Source organism: Physella acuta, unplaced genomic scaffold (assembly GCF_028476545.2).
Source record: "Physella acuta isolate Inbredline_101_S28 unplaced genomic scaffold, ASM2847654v3 ptg000466l, whole genome shotgun sequence".
In the NCBI taxonomy this organism is placed as follows: Eukaryota; Metazoa; Mollusca; class Gastropoda; family Physidae; genus Physella; species Physella acuta.
The window spans coordinates 361870-387835 of record NW_026731985.1 but is presented as its reverse complement, the minus strand read 5'-3'; the positions used below and the strand labels follow the sequence as shown (position 1 = coordinate 387835).

At 39.3% G+C, this 25966-nt stretch overlaps 1 protein-coding gene across 3 annotated transcripts; it reads left to right on the top strand.

The window, feature by feature from the left end:
* Positions 1 to 1441: 1441 nt before the first annotated feature.
* On the top strand, positions 1442 to 25768 carry LOC131943798 (leucine-rich repeat-containing G-protein coupled receptor 4). 3 transcript variants are annotated; one of them, XM_059304080.1, is made up of 9 exons: positions 1442 to 1563; positions 2365 to 2602; positions 3840 to 4075; positions 6676 to 6886; positions 8609 to 8752; positions 10231 to 10508; positions 10808 to 10916; positions 11009 to 11166; positions 25473 to 25768. In XM_059304080.1, the coding sequence occupies exons 2-9, from the start codon at positions 2369 to 2371 to the stop codon at positions 25711 to 25713; spliced, it is 1611 nt and encodes a 536-aa protein (XP_059160063.1). In that variant the 5' UTR covers positions 1442 to 1563; positions 2365 to 2368; the 3' UTR covers positions 25714 to 25768. The 3 variants fall into 3 exon arrangements, with proteins under 3 accessions (XP_059160063.1, XP_059160062.1, XP_059160061.1); XM_059304079.1 differs by lacking the exon at positions 25473 to 25768 and adding an exon at positions 18938 to 19309; XM_059304078.1 differs by lacking the exon at positions 25473 to 25768 and adding an exon at positions 12534 to 12875.
* The last annotated feature ends 198 nt before the right edge of the window (positions 25769 to 25966 follow it).

The window sequence follows — 25966 nt, the reverse complement described above, 5'->3', positions numbered from 1 at the left end:
ATATATATATATATATATATATATATATATATATATATATATATATATATATATATTATGTATATATAAAAATATATATATATATATATATTATATATATATATATATAAATATATATATATATATATATTATATATATATATATATATAAATAAATATATATATATATTATATATATAAATATATATATATATATATATATATATATATATATTATATATATATACATATGTATAAGTAGCCCTCTTCTCAAAATTTTAAATATTCTATTACCTGCGTATTTTAATCTATTTTATTTCAATGTATAACCACTCTGAGATAACGAACCAGACAACAATAAGTCCGAACTCATTGCGAGCGCGGAATAATCGTGTTTTACAAATGTTTGTACCGAAAATAGTGACAAAAATTGTTGACTGGTCAAAATTATATAAACACGTAAGCTTGATTTTAAAATGGTTTCTCGCGTTATGTTTATTTTTATGATTTTTTGTATTTATATTATTAGGTTTGAATACATTAATTTTTATAGCTATAGGATTCTTTAGTATGCTTCATTTAAATAATAATTAAGAGAATAAATGGCTCTTTAATTTACATAGTACAAAACTATTTAAATGAGCTTTATGGGCACTCGTGTTTTGATGAAGGGCAGTAAGTCATGGAAGTAGTGTGAACGTTTGCCTATCTTTCAAAGTAGAGCTCTTGTAGATTTTATATTTTTCTACGCAACAGTGTGTGTTAGTTACTGTAGAACAATCACTGCTACAGTAGACCTGTTTGTTTTTTACAAAACTACTATCAATGTGCACGAAAAACATTATTTATGAAAGGAAAATTCATTGTTTTTTTGGTCGGAATTGGGCCCCTAAACGTCGTGCCCCCCCCCCCCCCCCGCATTGCGGGGTCTGGCGGCACTGTAGTTCCGCCCCTGGTGACACGGTTATCTAGCGACTGAACAACACTACTATCGAGCACATTGTATCACCATTTGGACACCGTGGTGACACAACTGGCCACTACACTGAGTACCAAACCAGCCCAGCACATTGTATCACCATTTGGATACACTGGTGACACGGTTATCTAACTGGAAAATGTGGTGACACTACTATCGAGCATATTGTATCACTATTTGGACATTGTGGTGACACAACTGGCCACTACACTGTGCGACAAACCAGACCAGCACATTGTATCACTATTTGGACACGGTGGTGACACTACTATCGAGCACGTTGTATCACCATTTGGACACGGTGGTGACACAACTGGCCACTACACTGTGTGACAAACCAGACCAGCACATTGTATCACTATTTGGACACGGTGGTGACACTACTATCGAGCACGTTGTATCACCATTTGGACACGGTGGTGACACAACTGTGTACCAAACCAGCCCACAGTTCGACGTGCGTGAGAAAACAGACAGCTGACGACAAATTTCTGGAATCGTTAAGTTAACAAACAGTCAGACGTAAGTCTTTAGTTCCTAGCTTGTGCTTTGGTCTCCAGCTAGACCAGTCTCCGAGATTTGCGGATTTCTGAATAACTGAATGGGTAACGATTATTTTTGCACTTTTTAACGTATGAGACTTACGCATTTTACTATCACATAAATTGCACGCAAAATATACACGATACACACATTTATTTATCTATTTATTTATATGTACATACACAAACACGCACACACACACACACACACACACACATATATATATATATATATATATATATATATATATATATATATATATATATATATATATATATATATATATATATATAAGAAATTAAATTTAAAACTTGACAAATGTGTTTTTACGTAAAATACTAATGATGCTACAGTAAGTTTAATTCAAGTTTACCACTTTACCATGAGCCCTTGAGTAGTAGCCGACATCTTTCGTATTTTTGTTATCTGTGAGCTGTTTCAGTATCTGCATACACTGTTTACAGTTGAGATAAATGATACGAAACGTTAGTGTAGGCTTACCTTTACATTTAGCCATTGCCCATGGATAGATACAACCTATACAAGGATTATCACTTGTGTAAATTACAACTGTTAATCTGGTTACTTGAGGGATACTTAATGTACAATTATTGCAGCTAAAGTGGTAGAGTATACAATGATAGAAATGTATTAAAGTTCAAAGGACCCTAATAATACGATTGAATGACTGCATGTGTTTATGTGGTGTGCGTTTGTTAAGTGCGTGTTTTTGTGTGCGCTCGATGCTTGTGTGAGTGTTTGCGTGTGTGTATAGACGCCCAACGTCCTTGACATTGCTCAGACGACCTTGTTCAGACGACCTTGCTCAGACGACCTTGTTCAGACGACCTTGTAACCTTCAGACAGATGGGTAGGCTCCAGCAGCTCTTGTGTCTGGCCATGACGTGGAGCCTGGCCGCGGCTTTCCTGACCCTCGGCTGTCCGGCCCCGGCTCCCTGCCAGTGTGACGTCAGCATTCACTGCGAGGCTCGTCAGTTAAATGGCATACCCAGGTCAATGGGGCTACTGGGCACTGAGCCGTACATTGGATTATACCTGAACCGTAACAACATTACAGTCGTTGATCAGGACTCGTTAAAGGTAGGGTAGCAATTCGGGTGAGGTAGCACAGGTAAGGTAGCACTCAGGTGAGGTAGCACTTAGTTAAGGTAGCAGTTAGGTAAGGTAGCATTTAGGTAAGGTAGCACACAGGTAAGGTAACACTTAGTTAAGGTAGCAGTTAGGTAAGGTAGCACTTAGTTAAGGTAGCAGTTAGGTAAGGTAGCACACGGGTAAGGTAGCAGTTAGTTAAGGTAGTACACAGGTAAGGTAGCACTTAGGTAAGGTAGCACTTAGGTAAGGTAGCACTTAGGTAAGGTAGCACTTAGTTAAGGTAGCACACGGGTAAGGTAGCACTTAGGTAAGGTAGCATTTAGATAAAGTAGCACTCAGGTAAGGTAGCACTTAGTCATGGTAGCAGTTAGGTAAGGTAGAAGTTAGGTAATGTAGCACTCAGATAAGGTAGCACTCAGAGTAAGGCAGGACTTAGGTAAGGTAGCACTTAGATAAGGTAGCACTTAGGTAAGGTAGCACTCAGATAAGTTAGCACTCAGGTAAGGTAGCACTCAGGTATTATAAGGCAGCACTTAGGTAAGGTAGCACTCAGATAAGGTAGCACTCAGAGTAAGGCAGGACTTAGGTAAGGTGGCACTTTACGGTAATGTAGAACTCAAGTCGTAACACTCGGGTTAGGTAAGGTAACACCCAGATTTGGTAGGTAAAGTAGAACCCAGGTAAGGTAGCTCTTAAGTAAGGTAGCACTCATGTAAGGTAACACCCAAGCTAAGCCGTGACGTTAGTTGTACTCTTCCTAAGATTAAGAAACAGAACGTCTTACATACCTAGTGTCATACATCAAGTTCATTGAATGGATGTCAAGTACCTAACTACGGTCAATTAACTGACATCATTAATTTGATAGCAGAGTCGTAGCGAGGAGGAAGGGGTGCGGACCGCACCGGGTGACACCATTTAGGGGGGTGACACCAAGCCAAAAAATAGCAAAATATATAGAGAAAAATGATAATTCCACTTAATTAAGTGATTAATTCGAGTGTTAAATAGTGTTTTAAGAGGTGTAAATCGAAAGTTTGAGGGGGGGAGGGTGCAAATACAAAGTTTGAGGGGGGTGCAAATCGAAAGTTGAAAGTTTGTCCCCGGGAAGGGTCGCTACGCCTCTGGGGGGGGGGGGTGACACCATTAAGTACCGCACCGGGTGACACCCGACATCGCTACGCCACTGTTTGATAGTACAGTCACGTTAATCTCCCCCCCCCAGGGCTACCACACCAGCACCGTCGACCTGAGCCAGAACCCCATCACCACCTTCCAAGACGACGCCTTCGTAGGGATGGAGGAATTCCTCCTGGAGCTTAACATAGAGAACACCCACATTAGGACAGTTCCAGCCTCCGTCTCCAGGTTAAAAAATCTGCAGAAACTCAACATCCAGAACAATCCAATCAGCATCCTGCATCCAAACGTCACGTTGGGAGTCGGCCAATCGTTGATCAGGTACTTTCGTTTCTCATCTGTCCTCTCGAGACTGATTTTAAAAGTGTAAACTAAAATATGAAAATAGAATTTTTGAGCAATATCTACACGGAGCCTGTTGGGAAATTAGGGGTGGTCGGTTGTTGGTAGCATTGTGATATCAATTTAGAGCTAGAACTTGCACTTGGAAAAGATGGCTAGGCTTAGGACATTTGGTTAGGCAACTGCTATGACAAAAAATACTAGATTTTTGCGCTAAAAAAACGACTCCAGACTAAGCCACACTAATGTTTCCGATGTTCTTAATAAATATTTTGTGTCTTGGGAGTACTTGTGTTACCCGTCTCCAACAATAGACTCTCCTGAAAAAAAGGATTAGAAATATTGTCATAAATTATCATGTTAAGTATTAGGGGTTAGAAGCCAGGGTTGGATTAGGGTTATGGTTTGGGCTAGGGATCTGATTACTGTTTAGAAGCTCTATCAGTATTTAGTTCACTAGCAACAACCTAACACCATTTTAAGGAGATTCCATCATTGTGGCATTGTCGGATATAAGACATATCCCATGTTTTGTTTCAGCCTATCAGTATTTAGTTCACTAGCAACAACCTAACACCATTTTAAGAAGATGCCATCATTGTGGCATTGTCGGATATAAGACATATCCCATGTCTTATTTCAGCCTATCAATGGGCAGGACCAACATCCGCTACTGGCCACTGATATAAGACTTATCCAGTACTAGCCACTGGTATAAGACATATCCCATGTTTTGTTTCAGCCTATCAATGGGCAGGACCAACATCCGCTACTGGCCACTGATATAAGACATATCCCATGTTTTGTTTCAGCCTATCTATGGGCAGGACAAACATCCGCTACTGGCCACTGATATAAGACATATCCCATGTTTTGTTTCAGCCTATCTATGGGCAGGACCAACATCCGCTACTGGCCACTGATATAAGACATATCCCATGTTTTGTTTCAGCCTATCTATGGGCAGGACCAACATCCGCTACTGGCCACTGATATAAGACATATCCCATGTTTTGTTTCAGCCTATCTATGGGCAGGACCAACATCCGCTACTGGCCACTGATATAAGACATATCTCATGTTTTGTTTGAGCCTATCTATGGGCAGGACCAACATCCGCTACTGGCCACTGATATAAGACATATCCCATGTTTTGTTTCAGCCTATCAATGGGCAGGACCAACATCCACTACTGGCCACTGATATAAGACATATCCCATGTTTTGTTTCAGCCTATCTATGGGCAGGACCAACATCCGCTACTGGCCACTGATATAAGACATATCCCATGTTTTGTTTCAGCCTATCAATGGGCAGGACCAACATCCGCTACTGGCCACTGATATAAGACATATCCCATGTTTTGTTTCAGCCTATCTATGGGCAGGACCAACATCCGCTACTGGCCACTGATATAAGACATATCCAGTACTAGCCACTGATATAAGACATATCCCATGTTTTGTTTCAGCCTATCTATGGGCAGGACCAACATCCGCTACTGGCCACTGATATAAGACATATCTCATGTTTTGTTTCAGCCTATCTATGGGCAGGACCAACATCCGCTACTGGCCACTGATATAAGACATATCCCATGTTTTGTTTCAGCCTATCTATGGGCAGGACCAACATCCGCTACTGGCCACTGATATAAGACATATCCCATGTTTTGTTTCAGCCTATCAATGGGCAGGACCAACATCCGCTACTGGCCACTGATATAAGACATATCCCATGTTTTGTTTCAGCCTATCTATGGGCAGGACCAACATCCGCTACTGGCCACTGATATAAGACATATCCAGTACTAGCCACTGATATAAGACATATCCCATGTTTTGTTTCAGCCTATCTATGGGCAGGACCAACATCCGCTACTGGCCACTGATATAAGACATATCTCATGTTTTGTTTCAGCCTATCTATGGGCAGGACCAACATCCGCTACTGGCCACTGATATAAGACATATCCCATGTTTTGTTTCAGCCTATCTATGGGCAGGACCAACATCCGCTACTGGCCACTGATATAAGACATATCCCATGTTTTGTTTCAGCCTATCAATGGGCAGGACCAACATCCGCTACTGGCCACTGATATAAGACATATCCCATGTTTTGTTTCAGCCTATCTATGGGCAGGACCAACATCCGCTACTGGCCACTGATATAAGACATATCCAGTACTAGCCACTGATATAAGACATATCCCATGTTTTGTTTCAGCCTATCTATGGGCAGGACCAACATCCGCTACTGGCCACTGATATAAGACATATCCCATGTTTTGTTTCAGCCTATCAATGGGCAGGACCAACATCCACTACTGGCCACTGATATAAGACATATCCCATGTTTTGTTTCAGCCTATCTATGGGCAGGACCAATATCCGCTACTGGCCACTGATATAAGACATATCCCATGTTTTGTTTCAGCCTATCAATGGGCAGGACCAACATCCGCTACTGGCCACTGATATAAGACATATCCCATGTTTTGTTTCAGCCTATCAATGGGCAGGACCAACATCCGCTACTGGCCACTGATATAAGACATATCCCATGTTTTGTTTCAGCCTATCTATGGGCAGGACCAACATCCGCTACTGGCCCTCCTCACTCAACTCGCTGGCCCATCTCCAGTTTTTAAACATGTCCAACAACCGGGTCATCTTCCTGCGAGATGGCGCTGTGTCCAGCTTTAGCAACACACTACACGAGCTGCATCTTGTCAACAGTAGCCTGACCTCATTTCAACAGGAACTTTCTAGTCTCAAGGCATTGTGGGTCAGTGTTGCCATAATGTGGTTGTAGTCAGTGTTTACATTGTGGTTATGGTCAGTGTTTACATTGTGGTTATGGTCAGTGTTTACATTGTGGCTATGGTCAGTGTTTATACTGTGGTTGTGGTCGGTGTTTACATTGTGGTTATGGTCAGTGTTTACATTGTGGCTATGGTCAGTGTTTACATTGTGGCTATGGTCAGTGTTTACATTGTGGCTATGGTCAGTGTTTACATTGGTCAGTATTTACATTGTGGTTATGGTCAGTGTTTACATTGGTCAGTATTTACATTGTGGTTATGGTCAGTGTTTACATTGTGGCTATGGTCAGTGTTTATACTGTGGTTGTGGTCGGTGTTTACATTGTGGTTATGGTCAGTGTTTACATTGTGGCTATGGTCAGTGTTTACATTGTGGCTATGGTCAGTGTTTACATTGTGGCTATGGTCAGTGTTTACATTGGTCAGTATTTACATTGTGGTTATGGTCAGTGTTTACATTGTGGTTATGGTCAGTGTTTACATTGGTCAGTATTTACATTGTGGTTATGGTCAGTGTTTACATTGTGGCTATGGTCAGTGTTTACATTGGTCAGTATTTACATTGTGGTTATGGTCAGTGTTTACATTGTGGTTATGGTCAGTGTTTACATTGTGGTTATGGTCAGTGTTTACATTGTGGCTATGGTCTGTGTTTACATTGTGGCTATGGTCAGTGTTTACATTGTGGCTATGGTCAGTGTTTACATTGGTCAGTATTTACATTGTGGTTATGGTCAGTGTTTACATTGTGGTTATGGTCAGTGTTTACATTGTGGCTATGGTCAGTGTTTACATTGTGGTTATTGTCAGTGTTTACATTGTGGTTATGGTCAGTGTTTTCATTGTCGATATGGTAAGTGTTTACATTGTGGCTATGGTCAATATTTACATTGGTCAATATTTATATTGTGGCCATGGTCAGTGTTAACATTGTAGATCTTCTAGTTGTATTTTACTTTTATATGATCTACAATGTTGTATTATAAAGCTGTTATAAAGCAAGTTTAATTTCTCAGGTGTGTGTTATATGAAATTGCATTCTTCAGGTGTGAGAGATATAGTTCTATGTTTAGGGCTGTGATAAGGTTTATAACGTTTTATTTTTATATGTGTGATGTATAATGTTATATTTACATGTGTGTGATGTCTGAACTCTTATTTTTTCTCATGCGGTGTTATATTTTCAGACGCGTGTTGTTATATTTACAGATGTGTATTGTTATATTTTCAGACGCGTGTTGTTATATTTACAGATGTGTATTGTTATATTTTCAGACGCGTGTTGTTATATTTTCAGATGTGAGTTGTTATATTTTTATGTGTGTGTGATATATAAAGTTATACTTCCAGATGTGAAATAAAAAATGTTCTACTTTCAGGTGTTGGACCTATCACAAAATGTTCTACTTTCAGGTGTTGGACCTATCACAAAATGTTCTACTTTCAGGTGTTGGACCTATAACAAAATGTTCTACTTTCAGGTGTTGGATCTATCACAAAATGTTCTACTTTCAGGTGTTGGATCTATCACAAAATGTTCTACTTTCAGGTGTTGGATCTATCACAAAATGTTCTACTTTCAGGTGTTGGATCTATCACAAAATGTTCTACTTTCAGGTGTTGGATCTATCACAAAATGTTCTACTTTCAGGTGTTGGATCTATCACAAAATGTTCTACTTTCAGGTGTTGGATCTATCACAAAATGACATCGCAGATATTCCTGCAGGAGCTTTTAGAAATATTTCCGGATCTCTGAGGAAATTTACTATGTCGTCTGCTCGACTCACCTACCTACCACCTGCCCTAGCCGACCTCTTGGTCATTGAGGTAAGTGGCATTTGTATATCTTGGTCATTGAGGTAAGTGACATTCGTATCTCTTGGTCATTGAGGTAAGTGGCATTCGTAGTGCCATCTACCTCTGTTAACATTGACGTTACCTACTGTTTAAGGAATATCTCGAATGCAGGTGAGCACTGTGTCCAAGATCTCCCGAAAGCTTTAAAATGGCCTCCTAACCCAGATTAAAAATTTTGTTTGGTACTTTATCCGTGTCTATATCTGCTTGCCTCACTAACTTTAACAAGAGGATTTTTCGATGAGTGGGTCTAATTTTAACTAGAGTGATACAATTTCTAACATTTGTTTTTTAAAGTGGAAGTCGGCTTCATTATCTTGTCCGGTCCTTCTGCGAAATGCCAAATTCTTTTTTTAATTAAATTTACGCCATTGCATGTAAAAAGGGAATTGGTAAAATGAAGAAATACCAAATTTTTAAAAAAAATCAAAGCACCATTAGGCCCATTACATTGCCGTTTTATTGGGATCTAATTGATATTTTTCCCTGGGGTCGACCGGGATTTTTCCAAGTAGACCTGAAGGCCAGTGTACCCCGGGTCGAAAGGATTGGTACATTTCTAGAGCTGATCCAAAATGTTAGGTTAAGATTATTTCAAACAAAAATAGCTTCGCATTTTTAAATTATTAAAGTAGTTGTTAGCATCTAAGTTTAGACTGATTTTCCAAGATTTTTAAACATCCAATAAAAAAGTTAAATTTAAGCCATGCGTTAACCAAAACAGATTATCTAAAATCTAATCTGCCATAAACATGAAATTTTTTACTCAAATATATTTTTTAATAAAATTCTAATATATATTTTTATACATTTTTCTTCCTGTGTTATATGCTTTTTTATTATTTTTTTTAATAAAATTCACTTCAAACGGACTGATTTGCAAAAATATAGACAGTTATTTCCCTTGATAAAATTAACTGCTTTTATTTTTAGACCAACTTGGCATTAAAAACAGGCTGTTCATTAGGTTTATCTAATTGGTTTTTAATCTGCCAATTATTTCTCATTAGCTGATTAGTATTTCCTGTCATGTAAGCCTAGAGGTTCAGCTAAGATAATTACCTTCGTTTTTGTTCACATCATGTAATGGTAATAGCTGAAATGTTGAAATGGGACCATGATGGAGTAAGGCCTTGATGAAATAAGACCATGCTAAAATGGGACCATGATGGAGTAAGGCCTTGATGAAATAAGACCATGCTAAAATGGGACCATGTTAAAATGGGATCATTATGAACTGAAACCATATTGAAATAAGACCATGCTAAAATGGGATCATGTTAAAATTGGACCATTATGAAATGAAACCATGTTGAAATGTGAATACGTTGAAATGGAACAAGATGGGAGGGGAGGTAATTAGTTTAACGCGTGGCTGGGGAAGGGAGAGGTGAGTGAGTAGTTTACACGTGTGATTGGTACTCACCAAAGTTCACGCTGACCTCCAGGAGATCGACTTGAGCGACAACCCCATGCTGTCCACCAACAACGACGTCCTTGACACCGGCACCGACCCCCTGCTCCTGAACGCCGCCATCAGCCTCCGCAGCTTGAACCTGGCCTCCTGCAGTCTGCTGGCGATGCCGCGTGCCGTCAAAAGTCTGGCATACCTGGAGCTGCTGGACCTCAGCGGCAACAAGATCAGCCTGTTGCACAACTTCCAGTTCAGTACGCTGACACACCTCAAGGTGCTCATACTCAACGACAACCCGCTGTCGAACATCCCGTAAGTAGCTGGTGGTTGTATTCAATTGGGAAATGACCACATGGGGAATGACCAACTGGGAATTGACCAACTGGAAAATGACTCAGTGGGAAATGACCAGCCTGGAAATGACCAGTTTGGAAATGACCAACTGGGAAATGACCAACTGGGAAATGACCAACTGAGAAATGACCAACTAGACTATGACCAACTATCCCTGCAGACATGCATCCACTTTACACTCACCTAGTTGACTACACTTGTACGAAACATCATGTTAATCCTAATTCACTAATCTCTATTACAACACAACTCCCCAGGTACAAATCTTTCGGCGGCCTTGTGTCTTTAAACAGCATCCACCTGGCCAGGTGTCACATGTCCTACGTGCCTAGCTCGTCACTCTCTGACCCCACTGAGCTCACCACGGTAATCTATTTTTAGAAACACTGATCGCCATCTACCGGTTAAGATTTTTTTTTAAATAACTAAATTTCGTCTCATGTTCTGATTATGTATAGCTGGACTTGTCAAGTAATCGAATATCTAATATACTCGATAACGCCTTCCCAAACGCACGCAAGCTGGCATCAGTGGACTTGTCCAACAACTCGATACTGGAGGTGAAGGACGATGCGTTTAAGGACGCCCACAGCATCAGGACGCTGAGGTTATCCAGGTATAAGTGGGTCAAGTGACAGACCGTCTGGGGGGGGGGGGGGGGAGACATAAGGAATTTAAAACAATGGATAACTTTTAAATTATTTACTCAATCTGAAAACTCGCCAATTTGCAATGTCGAAAAGTTGGTGTCACTCTAGCTCGTGCTTACCAAGATCTATCGAACGTTGCTAAATTTTGTTGTTAGTTAAAACCAATCTGGTTCAAAAGTCCGAACATGTTCTTTCATTCTGTACCAATGTCATTATGGTCATTGACTTGTAAATGACACACGGTCCATGGACAAATTTTTGTCAGTGTTTTAAAAATATTTCCTCGGGGGGGGGGGGGGGGGGGGGGAGGCATTTGAAACTTGAGTGGATGGTTGGACAATAGTTCTACCTAAATTTAAGGGGGGACCTGTAGTCAAAGCACATTTTGCTACAAGCTATACAATACATGCTTTTTTTTTTGGAATTTTATTAACTTTAAAATACTTCAAACAATATAACATTGTATTTTTTGGGGAACAATTTATACATGTTTTGCCAAATTTGGTGTCAAATTGAACATTTTTTAGGTACACAGTAGAATGAAAATAACTAAAAATATAATTGAAAACAATGCAAAGTAACCTGGCATATTCATAGTAGACATGACAATTGACTATCTGATAGAAGGAAATTTTGATATCTTACAAAATGAATTTTTTGTTAAATTTTTAAAAAGTAAAAATTTTTTTCCATATGATTTTCTATGAAAGCAATTCTAAAAACTTTCACAGTTTAAAAAAAAAATAAAGTTCAGCCAAACCCTTCTACTACTTTATAACATATGTTAGTAACATACAGTGGCAGTTTGAAGTATCTCTGATAGGCGCTTTTTGAGTTAAATTCATTCACGCGAGATCTATATGGTAAAATGGACAAAACTGAGTAAACTCAAAATTAAGCATTATTGACTAAATGTTTTGTCATATAAGGGTATGCATTAGCAAAATAATGAATAACTTTGACAAATAATTACTTTTTCCGATAACATTATTGGGGAAAACAACATTTTACTCAATTTACAAAAAAAAAAAAAAAAAAAAAAAAAAAAAAATTCGATGCCAGTCTTCACTAGATATCAAAGTCCCCAAAATATGAGATAAAAAAACTGATTTTAGACCAGAAAATTGAAATTTTTCAAGAAAGTTGACTACAGGTCCCCCCTTAATATTTTTTCTGTTTTATTGTGGAGAAGAGTGGGTTGAGATACATTAATATAGGGGAGGCTACTCATTCAGTACACAAATTGTGTTAATCTTATAGTTGTTTCCCTTTACTTTGTAAAATTCACCGTGTAATGAAAGTTTAACAGATGTGTCGCGACTGTCATTTTCAGGTGTTCGCTGACAACATTGCCTAGGTCGCTGGTCAAAGCAGACGGCCTGCGGTCAGTTTACGTGGACGGGAACCACATACCTTGCACGTGCGACCTGAGCTGGATCTCCGCCTGGCAGTCTCAGACGGGTCTGATCCCCAACATCATTGGTCGCTGTGACGATGACCCTACCATGACCTTTAACACCTTCGTCACGTCCAGCCTACAACAATGTGGCCCAAGCAACATCGCAGTTGGATAGGCGCCTTCACTAGTCATCGCTGGGTTCTGCTTTATTTTACTATCAGGGATTTTTATTATTTGTGCTCCAAATTTGTAACATAATAAACAAAATCGCATTTCTTGGGTTATCTTCTATAGACTTCGTGAAGTGATACATTATATATGATACCAATATAAAGATTTGCTTCCAAATGTTATGGATACTAAATTATTATTACCAATTTTTAGCGGTAATCCGATTTTTTTTTCCGTTTGAGCTTCAATTTTCCTTCGATTACTTCATTTTCTCCGAATTGTTCCACCAATTTTAGATTTTTTGCGAAGTTTGGAAAATTTGGATGAAAGTGATAATGACCTCTATGGAAACGACCGAATTATGCATTTGACACATTTCTTTTCAATTAGATGATTAAAGTAGATCTGACGGCTCTAGATAACAGGGATAGGTAAGTCAAGTGAAGTAGAGTTTCTGTGACCTCGGCATATGAGAGAGATAGTGTGGTCAGCACTATGCCCAGCCGCTTTTACTTTCCCTAACGTGAGTTAGGTACCCATCAGAGTTGGGTGGACTCATGGACGGTCTATTGACTTGAACCCGGATTCGAACTCGAAACTTACGTGTTAGCAGTCCAGCTCTCTACCACTAGACCACTCAGTCCTCAGATAACAGGTATGCAACTTCCAAATTCCGGCGGATTTCCGAAGTTTTCAAAAATCGCAAATTTTTACTCCGAATTTTCCACTGGTATTTCTAGTTAAATATTTTCACACAAAAATGGGACGGCGGGGCCTAGCGGTAGAGAGCTAGGCTGCTATCCGGGTTCAAGTCAGTAAAATGTCCCTGGAAAAACAAAAACGGCTGAGCAAAGTGCTGACCTCACTATCTATCATATGCCGAGGTCACAGGTGAACTCTATTTCATCTGCCCCGTTTGCCTTGGGCGGATCCCTGAAAAAAAGCGCGATCGGAACAATGCGCAAATACAAACTAGTTATACTAAATCACTTACATTTTGTCATATTTGGTGGAAATGTTTTATTATGCTACAATATACACGTAGTTAATGTCTAAAAATGCTCGATTTTAGAAAACACTGATGCCCTTGCGCACTTTTTCTTAGCGCATCCTTCCGGTCACCGTCTTTGGGCACGAACGGGAAAAGAAGATAATTTTCACACCAAAAAAATTGGGGAAATATTTTAAAATGCCGTGTTTTAAAATGAAAAGTAATTATCCCGAGCTCGATTTCTTGACCGATGATCTCGCATGCACGAGACTATTTTTACAAGCTTTTAAAATTCATCTTTCTTTTTAAAGCTTCCCTTTTAGCGTTTCGTCAGCTTTCTATTATCAGTTGGTTACCTTTACTAATATATTAGTGACCCACGCTTTTCTGTATGGTTATTTAAATAGTAGTGTATTATTATATATTTAAAGAAAATCACTTATTTATTTCATTTTTAGTGCATTATTACATAAAAGCTTGTTATTAAAAAGGTCGTATGCATATTTTTAATTAATAGATTTAGATGGAAGATAAGAAATTAAATAAAAATTAAAAACAACATTGCAACTAGCTCATTACAATTAAAATTAGCTTAAAGTTGAAAAGAAAGTTCATTTCAATTTTTGTCTTTATTAATATGTCGATTAAATATTTTATGACACTCTAAACTATTTTAAATCTTTTTATATCTATTACAAAAACAGTTTTATTTTTTTTTTAACAAGAGGTATTTTGAATGCCATTTCGACTCCATGAATTTGCAGAAAAAGTATAAACTGAGTGTATATTTCGGGGATTTATACAGATATTTAAACACGTTCCACCCACTAAGGAAAAAAACATAACTTACAGAAACAACTAGATCTGTGTGCTAATGGCCAATGTAATGCAGTGGCATCACAAGACGGCGTAGGTGGTGCGGTCCGCACCGGGTGACGCCAATTTTAGGGGTGACACCGAATTTAAAAATTGTAAAATATGCCATTAAAATGATGTTTTATCCCGTAACAGTAATAGCTTAGTAGTTTGAATCCAAACTGAAATTGCAAAATTGGTGTAGGGCGTTGACACCTTCAGTTACCGCACCGGGTGACACCCGGCCTAGTGACGCCGCTGGTGTTATGTGTGTAAAAATCTCTTTCTGTAGTAATCATCGCATGCACACATCTCAGCGTCTAGAGTAGAACGAGGCACATTTTTTATTACAAAACCAGTCCACTTTAGCATCAGTCTACTGTATGTCTATCTATATTCCTTTACCATCATAGATCTATATCATGCGCAAGTATAAACCCTTAAGATTTGCTGCCCTTTTCATGTTATCGAGTTCATTGACACAAAACACAAAATGTATTTTCGACTCACTTGCACAATATATCTTGACTCCGATTGTTATTACAATACATACTCTTGTAAAAATGAGAAAAGAAAACCACGTACTATGTTGCACAGCAAATGAATGCGTTTGTTGCGTTTAAAAAGGAAAGAAAACATGGTAGATACAAGTTTTATTCAGCTGAATTTTTTAAACTCAAAGACCAATTGCTGGATGAACATCTATTTTTAGAACAACACCACCATAATGTGGAGGACATCACATTCGCAATAGTCTATGTTTTCATTGAAGTACGCGCTTTGTTTATTAACACGTATTACTCCAATTGGCGGATACTCGCAATGACCAATGTCCACACACTTAGATGTGAGGTGTATATCGGCATCCGTCCATTTTCGTGGGAAATTTGAATCAGCACTCCGCTTATTTGGATATATATATACAATAGTACTCCGACCGGTCACACTGACTTATTTATCAAGTTGTGTCATTGTACTGCCATCATAATGGCTTGTAGACTGATTTATCAAGTTGTGTCATTGTACCGCCAACACAATGGCTTGTAGACTTATTTATCAAGTTGCGTCAGTGTACTGTACTGACAACAAAATGGCTTGTAGACTGATTTATACTTAACTACTGACCTGACGTGCAGACGTGTATATACTAACGGTAGACGACCATGCCCGTCACTCCAGGTGGCATGTTGTTCAGGCGCATGTGGATTGGACCAGCGCCCCGAGGGGTGTCCTTCACCCCACGGGGTGTCCTTGCTGGAGCACGTATTAACGGACAGTTGTAGCTTAGCTCTTCAACTTGGCAATGGCCTTATTATACTAGCCTGGCGAGCAGATGTCTATACTAACGGTAGACGCCCCTGCCCGTCAATCAAGGTGCATGTCGCTAAGGCGCATGCGGTAATCCAGCACCCGCAGGGGTGTCCTCGATAGAGCTCGTATGACGGACAGTTGTTGCTATATCTTCAACCTGGCATTGGCCTTATTATACACGTGTATGGCCTACTTAATTCAACTCGGCGTGTAGGCTTGTTCATAGCTGACCCCCAAATAGGCGTCCGAGGCTTGTCTATATCTGCATCCTAATAGTGCATAAACTTTGGTCTAGCCAGTGCCAATATTCGAACATTTTCTTGTTCGAGAGTACACACACACACCACACACACCACACACACCACACACACACACACCACACACACACACCACACGCATACACACACCACACTTCACACACACACACCACACACACACCACACACACACACCACACGCACACACACCACACGCATACACACACACACACTTCACACACACACGCACCACACCTCATACACACACCACACACACACACACACCACACTTCACACACACACACACACACACCACACACACACACCACACTTCACACACACTTCACACACACCACACACACACACACCACACTTCACACACACACACCACACACACACCACACACACACACACACCACACACACACACACCACACACACACACCACACTTCACACACACTTCACACACACCACACACACACACACCACACTTCACACACACCACACACACACCACACACACACACCACACTTCACATACCACACATACACACACACACCACACAACACACACACACCACACACACACACACCACACACACCACACACACACCACACACACACCACACACACACCACACACACAGAGAGATACATACACTCCTTCTCTTGTCACATTGTCACAATAGTCCTAACACCCCACCATTTTCTGGGAGCGTGACGTCATGTAAAACAATAATTAATATTTTAAGCGATCGATAAAGTAATCATAATTAAAGGTAAACATAATTAGAGATTATGATTGACTTACTAATTAGGCCTACAGATAATTATATTTTTAAAAATCTAAAATTTCTATATATTCAGCTGATGCTGGATTAAATGTTATCACTCAATTTGCTCTTGAGTAGTAGGGGCTACCATGAGTAGGGACCACCATGAGACCACCATGAGTAGAGACAACCGTGAGTAGAGACTACCGTGAGTAGAGACTACCATGAGTAGAGACTACCGTGAGTAGAGACTACCGTGAGTAGAGACTACCAGCCATGAGCAATTTTTTGGGTTATTTTTAAAAAAATGAAAATTAACTGCTGATATGTAGAGAGTGATCTAACATTTCACATGATGGAATCAAAAAGATAAACACTATTTGGATGACAGAAATAAAAAGAATACTATTAGTATTGTAATTGTCGAATTAATAATAAAATTGCCAATTTTTAAAGTTTTCATTATGCTGGAGGCATGAGAAAGAAGCTCTAATATTTTGAATTTTTAACATTGCCTTCTTAAACTAATTTAGTTATATGCAATATAATTACATTTTAAAAATGTGTGTATGTTTTTAGTTTATACTGGCTTGAAATGTATTACTAGCAAGCCACTCTATTAATAAATGTAAAGTAAAGTTTCCCTTTCAAACCTGACGGTCTATGGGGCAAGTGAAGTAGAGTTCACTTGTTTCTGTGACCTCGGCATATGAAGAGATAGTGTGGTCAGCACTATGCCCAAATAAATGTACATGTAGTTTTTTTCACTTTAAAAAAAAACAGAGTCTGTATTAAAATTAGATTGACTTTGTGATGTATTTCATTTTCAACATGAAGTAGAGTTCACTTGTTTCTGTGACCTCGGCATATGAAGAGATAGTGTGGTCAGCACTATGCCCAAATAAATGTACATGTTGTTTTTTTCACTTTAAAAAAAAAACAGAGTCTGTATTAAAATTAGATTGACTTTGTGATGTATTTCATTTTCAACATGACGCCTAGATATAAAAACATTTAATAATAATATTAAACAGTGTGAGATTATCAAATGCCTTAATATTTCAGGTTATTTTGACAGGAATAAATGGAGCAGTATATGTTGTGACGTTTATTAGAAACTTTTCCCTTGAACTAAACAATTTAATAGGAGCTAAATAAACTTTGTGGGTTTGGCCATCATTTTATTTTCAAATACATTTTTTGGTAGACAACTTATGCATTTTACTTGAATAAAAAATATAACAAAACATTGGTCCCACACTATAAATTCTTTCATAGTTTAAATATTAAGTTCTAAAAAGGACTTCAAGGGAGTTAAGTAAGATACATTTAAAAACAATTCATGGCAGTTTTGCTTCATCATTGTACAACACTACCAGTGATATATTTTAAGATAATTTAACATATTATTGATGGGGCAAACAAAAGTATTTTCTTAATATGAAAGCTCGCCAATTTACAATGTCCAAAAGTTGGTGTCACTCTAGTTAGTGTTTACCAGGATCTATCAAACCTTGCTAAATTTTGTTGCTAGCTAAAACCAATCAGGATCTATCAAACGTTGCTAAATTTTGTTGCTAGCTAAAACCAATATGGTTCAAAAGTCCGAACACGTTTTTTGCATTCTGTGCCGATGTCTATATTTGGTTACTGTCTTGAAAATGAACAAATGAGTTACTTAACTTGAAAACAATTACTGATACTGTCAGTGTTTTTCAGATATTTTTCTCCTGGGGGTGGGGGGGGGGGCTTTGAAACACAAGAGGGTGGAACAATTGTTAAAGTATATAATTTCTACATAAAAAATTATTTTCTGTTTTATACCTGGGAAGAGAGGAGGGGGAATTATTGTTGAGATAAAGGCAATTTAGGGGAGGCTACTCATACATTACACAATTGGTGTTGATCTTATAGTTGCTTCCCTTTACGTTGTAAAATACCAGTGTATTGAAGTCCATCAGCTGTGGTGGCTGTCATTTTCAGGTGTTCGCTGACGACATTGCCTAGGTCTCTGGTCAAAGCAGACGGCCTGCGGTCAGTTTACGTGGACGGGAACCACATACCGTGCACGTGCGACCTGAGCTGGATCTCCGCCTGGCAGTCTCAGACGGGTCTGATCACCAACATCATTGGTCGATGTGACGATGACCCTACCATGACCTTTAACACCTTCGTCACGTCCAGCCTACAACAATGTGACCCAAACAACATCGCTGTTGGATAGGCACCATCTCTAGTCATCGCTGGGTTCTGCTTAATTTTATTTTTACTATCAGGGATTTTTATTATTTGTGCTCCAAATTTGTAACATAATAAACAAAATCGCATTTCTTGGGTTATCTTCTATAGACTTCGTGAAGTGATACATTATAGATTCCAATATAAAGATTTGCTTTTAAATGTTATGGATACTAAATTATTATTACCAATTTTTAGCGGCAATCCAATTTTTTTTTCTCGTTTGAGCTTCAATTTTCCTTTGATTACTTCATTTTCTCCGAATTGTTCCACCAATTTTAGATTTTTTGCGAAGTTTGAAAAATTTGGGTGAAAGTGGTAATAACAACTACGGAAACGGTCGAATTGTGCATTTGACATATTTCTTTTCAATTGGATGATTAAAGTAGATCTGACGGCAACAGATAACAGGGATAGGTAAGTCAAGTTTCCCTTTCAAACCTGACGGTCTATGGGGCAAGTCGAGTTTCCCTTTCAAACCTGACGGTCTATGGGGCAAGTCGAGTTTCCCTTTCAAACCTGACGGTCTATGGGGCCAGTCGAGTTTCCCTTTCAAACCTGACGGTCTATGGGGCCAGTCGAGTTTCCCTTTCAAACCTGACGGTCTATGGGGCAAGTCGAGTTTCCCTTTCAAACCTGACGGTCTATGGGGCCAGTCGAGTTTCCCTTTCAAACCTGACGGTCTATGGGGCAAGTCGAGTTTCCCTTTCAAACCTGACGGTCTATGGGGCAAGTCGAGTTTCCCTTTCAAACCTGACGGTCTATGGGGCAAGTCGAGTTTCCCTTTCAAACCTGACGGTCTATGGGGCAAGTCGAGTTTCCCTTTCAAACCTGACGGTCTATGGGGCCAGTCGAGTTTCCCTTTCAAACCTGACGGTCTATGGGGCCAGTCGAGTTTCCCTTTCAAACCTGACGGTCTATGGGGCAAGTCGAGTTTCCCTTTCAAACCTGACGGTCTATGGGGCAAGTCGAGTTTCCCTTTCAAACCTGACGGTCTATGGGGCAAGTCGAGTTTCCCTTTCAAACCTGACGGTCTATGGGGCAAGTCGAGTTTCCCTTTCAAACCTGACGGTCTATGGGGCAAGTCGAGTTTCCCTTTCAAACCTGACGGTCTATGGGGCAAGTCGAGTTTCCCTTTCAAACCTGACGGTCTATGGGGCAAGTCGAGTTTCTGTGACCTCGGCATATTAAGAGATACTGTGGTCAGCACTATGCCCAGCCGCCTTTACTTTCCCTAACGTGAGTTAGGTGCCCATCAGAGCTGGATGGAAGGTGTACTGACTTGAACCAGGATTTGAACTTGAAACTTACGGGTTAGCAGTCCATCTCTCTACCGCTAGACCACTCCGTCCCAAGATAATAGGGTTGTGACTTCCAAATTCCGGCGGATTTCCGAATTTTTCAAAAATCGCAAATTTTTACCCCGAATTTTCCACTGGTATTTCTAGTTAAACTAGGCATGCTGCCCAGCTTCAGTTAGGCTTCCGAAAACATTGAGAATTTGAATGCTTAATTAATTCGCCCGAGGGTCGGTCTACGACCTCAAGAGTTATGAAGAGGTTCCTCCGAGGACATTTTTTTTCGATTTATAGCTCATATAAGGCGCCGGTCAGTCGAGGTCAGTTTTGACCCCCTCATCGTAGACTTTTCGGCCAACCGGCCCTCGTGTTCTGTCACCCCAAGGCAAGATCCTGCCAAATTTAAAGCGCCTGCGGCGCCGGGAAGTGCCCTATCGGACACCCGACAACTTTGCTTTATATAATATAGAGATAGAGATTAGCAAATTGCATAGATAAACAAAGATTTCAATAAAGTAATTAAGGCCTGAAATACTTTAGTATAGAAATGTATTGTTTGAATAGATTCTAGATCTAGGTAGGGTCTACATCTGTGTAAGTCTAGTTTTTCCGTTGATCTAGTAGATCATCTAGATCTAGATCTAGAATCCTAATAGAATTTTTTTTTAAGTTTAGCCCGAGCAAAATAAAAAAAATAGATTAACCAAGTTGACTTGGTGCGTCTCGAACCCGCACCACCTGCGTGGGTTTAAGTACACTATCGTCTCCGCTATATAGGCACCTTATAAAACACGGAGAATAAAAGACGTATTTTAAAATCTTAACTTACGCGATTATGGCTATTCTTTCAAATTAATTTTTTTTATCCCAAATTAGCCAGTTCCAAACAAAGATTTTGTATAAAATAATTATGTCTTGAAATAGTTTAGTCCTAATGTAGAAATTTATTTTTGGAATAGATTCTAGAGAAGTTAGTGTCTAAATCTAGATCTAGATCTTAGCGTCTACGTCTGGATCTAGTTATTGCGTAGATTTGTAGATTTAGATCTAGTCTAGATCTAGAATCTCTAGATCTAGAATCCAAATAAATAAAATAAATTTTATGGTTTAGGCCGGAAAAATTGTATTGTGTACATTTCATAGTGTACGTAGATCTAAATCAAATTTGAATGAAATAGTTCATTTCTTTTTATTCTAGACACGGCTAAACACGGCAGATGACGTCATTAGTTAATGTAATGTATAAACATTAGTGACGTCACAGCTTTATGCGTTCTTTTTCACATCTATAAATGCTTTTCCGGTTGCATAAATAATACTGTTTTTCTACATTCGAATACGCCTTTATTTTTATTTTTCTTCTTTAAATAAAATTGTGGTTATACATTTAAAACAACTACCATATTATTTTCAACAAAAGTCCGTATAAAGTTCTCGATATATCGCTGTAGATTCTAATGTGATGTCTGGCGAAAATATTTTGCGGACAGACAGAGAGAGAGAGAGAGAGAGAGAGAGAGAGAGAGAGAAGTGCGAACGTGGCCCATTATATATTAGGATAATTTCACACAAAAATGGGACAGCGTGGCCTAGCGGTAGAGAGCTAGGCTGCTATCCGGGTTCAAGTCAGTAAAATGTCCCTGGAAAAACAAAAACGGCTGGTTAAAGTGCTGACCTCACTTTCCATCATATGCCGAGGTCACAGATGAACTCTACTTCATCTGCCTCGTTTGTCTTGGGCGGTTCCTTGAAAAAAAGCGCGATCGGAACAATGCGCAAATACAAACTAATTATAATGAAACACTTAAATTTTGTCATATTTCGTAGAAATGTTTTATTATGCTACAATGGTAATGTCTAAAAAATGCTCGATTTTAAAAACACTGATGCTCTTGCGCACTTTTTCTTAGCGCATCCTTCCGGTCACCGTCTTTGGGCACGAACGGGAATAGAAGATGATTTTCACACCAAAAAAATTGGGGGGAAATATTTTAAAATGCCGTTTTAAAATGAAAAGTAATTATCCCGAGCTCGATTTCTTGACCGATAATCTCGCATGCGCGAGACTATTTTTTACAAGCTTTTTAAATTCATCTTTGTTTTTAAAAAGCTTCCCTTTTAGCGTTTCGTCAGCTTTCAATTATCAGTTGGATAACTTTACTAATATATTAGTGACCCACGCTTCTCTGTATAGATATTTAAATAGTAGTGTATTATTATATATTTAAAGAAAATCACTTACTTATTTTTCTTTTTAGTACATTATTACATAAAAGGTTGTTATTAAAAAGGTTTTATGCATATTTTTAATAGATTTAGATGGAAGATAAGAAATTAAATAAAAATTAAAAACAACATTGCAACTGGCTCATTACAATTAAAATTAGCTTAAAGTTGAAAAGAAAGTTCATTTCAATTTTTGTCGTTATTAATATGTCCATTAAATATTTTATAACACTATAAACTATTTTAAATCCTTTTATGTCTATTACAAAAACAAAGTTTTATTTTTTAAACAAGAGTTATTTTGAACGCTACTACGACTCCATGAGGTTGCAGAAAAAGTATAAACTGGGTGCATGTATACAGATATTTAAACACGTTCCACCCACTAAGGAAAAAATCATAAGTTACAGAAAAATCTAGATCTGTGTGCTAATGGCCAATGTAATGCAGTGGCATCACAAGACGGTGTACGTAGGGCGGTCCGCAACGGGTGACGCCAATTTTAGGGGTGACACCGAATTTAAAAATTGTAAAATATGCCATTAAAATGATGTTTTATCCAGTAACAGTAATAGCTTAGTATTTTGAAACCAAACTGAAATTGCAAACTTGGTGTAGGGTGTTGACACCCTCAGTTACCGCACCGGGTGACACCCGGCCTAGTGACGCCGCTGGTGTTATGTGTGTAAAAATCTCTTTCTGTAGTAATCGCATGCACACATCTCAGCGTCTAGAGTAGAACGAGGCACATTTTTGTCACAAAATCAGTCCACTTTAGCATCAGTCTACTGTATGTCTATCTATATTCCTTTACCATCTTCATGTGCAAGTATACACCCTTAAGATTTGCTGCCCTTTTCATGTTATCGAGTTCATTGACACAAAACGATAAATGTATTTTCGACTCACTTGCACAATATATCTTGACTCCGATTGTTATTTACTCTTGTAAAAAGGAAAAAAGAAAACCACGAACTATGTTGCACAGCAAATGAATGCGTTTGTTGCGTTAAAAAAAGTAAAGAAAACATGGTAGATACAAGTTTTTTTCAGCTGATACTTTTCAACTCATAGACTAATTTCCGGGTGAACATCTATTTTTTTTAAAACAACACTACCATAATGTTGAGGACATCACATTCGCAATAGTCTATGTTTTCATTGAAGTACGCGCTTTGTTTATTAACACGCATTACTCCATTTGTCGGATACTCGCAATGACCAATGTCCACACACTTAGATGTGAGGTGTATATCGGCATCCGTCCATTTTCGTGGGAAATTTGAATCAGCACTCCGCTTATTTGGATATATATATACAATAGTACTCCGACCGGTCACACTGACTTATTTATCAAGTTGTGTCATTGTACCGCCATCATAATGGCTTGTAGACTTATTTATCAAGTTGCGTCAGTGTACTACTGACAACAAAATGGCTTGTAGACTGATTTATACTTAACTACTGACCTGACGTGCAGACGTGTATATACTAACGGTAGACGACCATGCCCGTCACTCCAGGTGGCATGTTGTTCAGGCGCATGTGGATTGGACCAGCGCCCCGAGGGGTGTCCTTCACCCCTCGGGGTGTCCTTGCTGGAGCACGTATGACGGACAGTTGTTGTTCAGGTCTTCAGCTAGGCGGTTGCTTTATTATACTAGCCTGGCGAGCTGATGTGTCTATACTAACGGTAGACGCTCACGCCCGTCACTCAAGGTGCATGACGCTAAGGCGCATGCGGTAATCCAGCACCCGTAGGTGTGTCCTTGATAGAGCTCGTATGACGGACAGTTGTTGCTCTGGTCTTCAGCTAGGCGGTTGCTTTATTATACACGTGTATGGCCTACTTAATTCAACTCGGCGTGTAGGCTTGTTCATAGCTGACCCCCAAATAGGCGTGTGAGGCTTGTCTATATCTGCATCCTAATAGTGCATAAACTTTGGTCTAGCCAGTGCCAATATTCGAACATTTTCTTGTTCGAGAGTACACACGCATACACACACACCACACACACACACCACACTTCACACACACACATACACCACACACCACACACACATTACACTTCACACACACACACACCACTTCACACACACACACCACACACCACACTTCACACACACCACACTTCACACACACACCACACACACCACACACCACACACACCACACTTCACACACACACACCACACTTCACACACACACACCACACACCACACTTCACACACACACCACACACACACACACCACACTTCACACACACATACACCACACACCACACACACATTACACTTCACACACACACACACACATACCACACTTCACACACACACCACACTTCACACACACACCACACACACACACCACACACACACGCATACACACACACACGCATACACACACCACACCACACACACACCACACACACACAGAGATACATACACACTCCTCCTCTTGTCACATTGTCACAACAGTCCTAACACCCCAACAACTTCTGGGAGCGTGACGTCATGAATAGACGACCCGTAGTACAATAATTAATATTTTAAGCGATCGATAAAGTAATCATAATTAAAGGTAAACATAATTAGAGATGATTGAAAAGAGGGAGGGTGAATTATTGTTGAGATAAAGCCATTTAGGGGAGGCTACTCATACATTACACAATTGGTGTTGATCTTATAGTTGCTTACCTTTACTTTGTAAAATATCAGTGTATTGAAGTTATCAGCTGTGGTGGCTGTCATTTTCAGGTGTTCGCTGACGACATTGCCTAGGTCGCTGGTCAAAGCAGACGGCCTGCGGTCAGTTTACGTGGACGGGAACCACATACCTTGCACGTGCGACCTGAGCTGGATCTCCGCCTGGCAGTCTCAGACGGGTCTGATCCCCAACATCATTGGTCGCTGTGACGATGAACCTACCATGACCTTTAACACCTTCGTCACGTCCAGCCTACAACAGTGTGGCCCAAGCAACATCGCTGTTGGATAGGCACCATCCTAATTCTCCCTCCACTTAATTTTATTTTCAGAGATGTATCAATTGTATTCTAATGTTAAATAATAAACAAAAACGGTATTTCTTGTGTTCTTTCCCTTAAATCATGTGAAGTATTACGTTTTAAGTTTATATTTAACTTTCAATTTCGTTCTTTTTTAATTACACTGAATATTTAATGATAAAAATTGAACAGCAGAAGCATTTTGAAACTATAGGTCTACTTATATAAAAACTCAAGAACTAA

Bases quoted from the DNA above. Each gene is read 5' to 3' on its own strand.
- LOC131943798 (XM_059304080.1), top strand. From the start codon at position 2,369: ATGGGTAGGCTCCAGCAGCTCTTGTGTCTGGCCATGACGTGGAGCCTG. The intron at 10,509-10,807 runs GTAAGTAGCTGG...ACAACTCCCCAG, and splicing joins AACCCGCTGTCGAACATCCC to GTACAAATCTTTCGGCGGCC. The intron at 11,167-25,472 runs GTATAAGTGGGT...TGTCATTTTCAG, and splicing joins AGGACGCTGAGGTTATCCAG to GTGTTCGCTGACGACATTGC.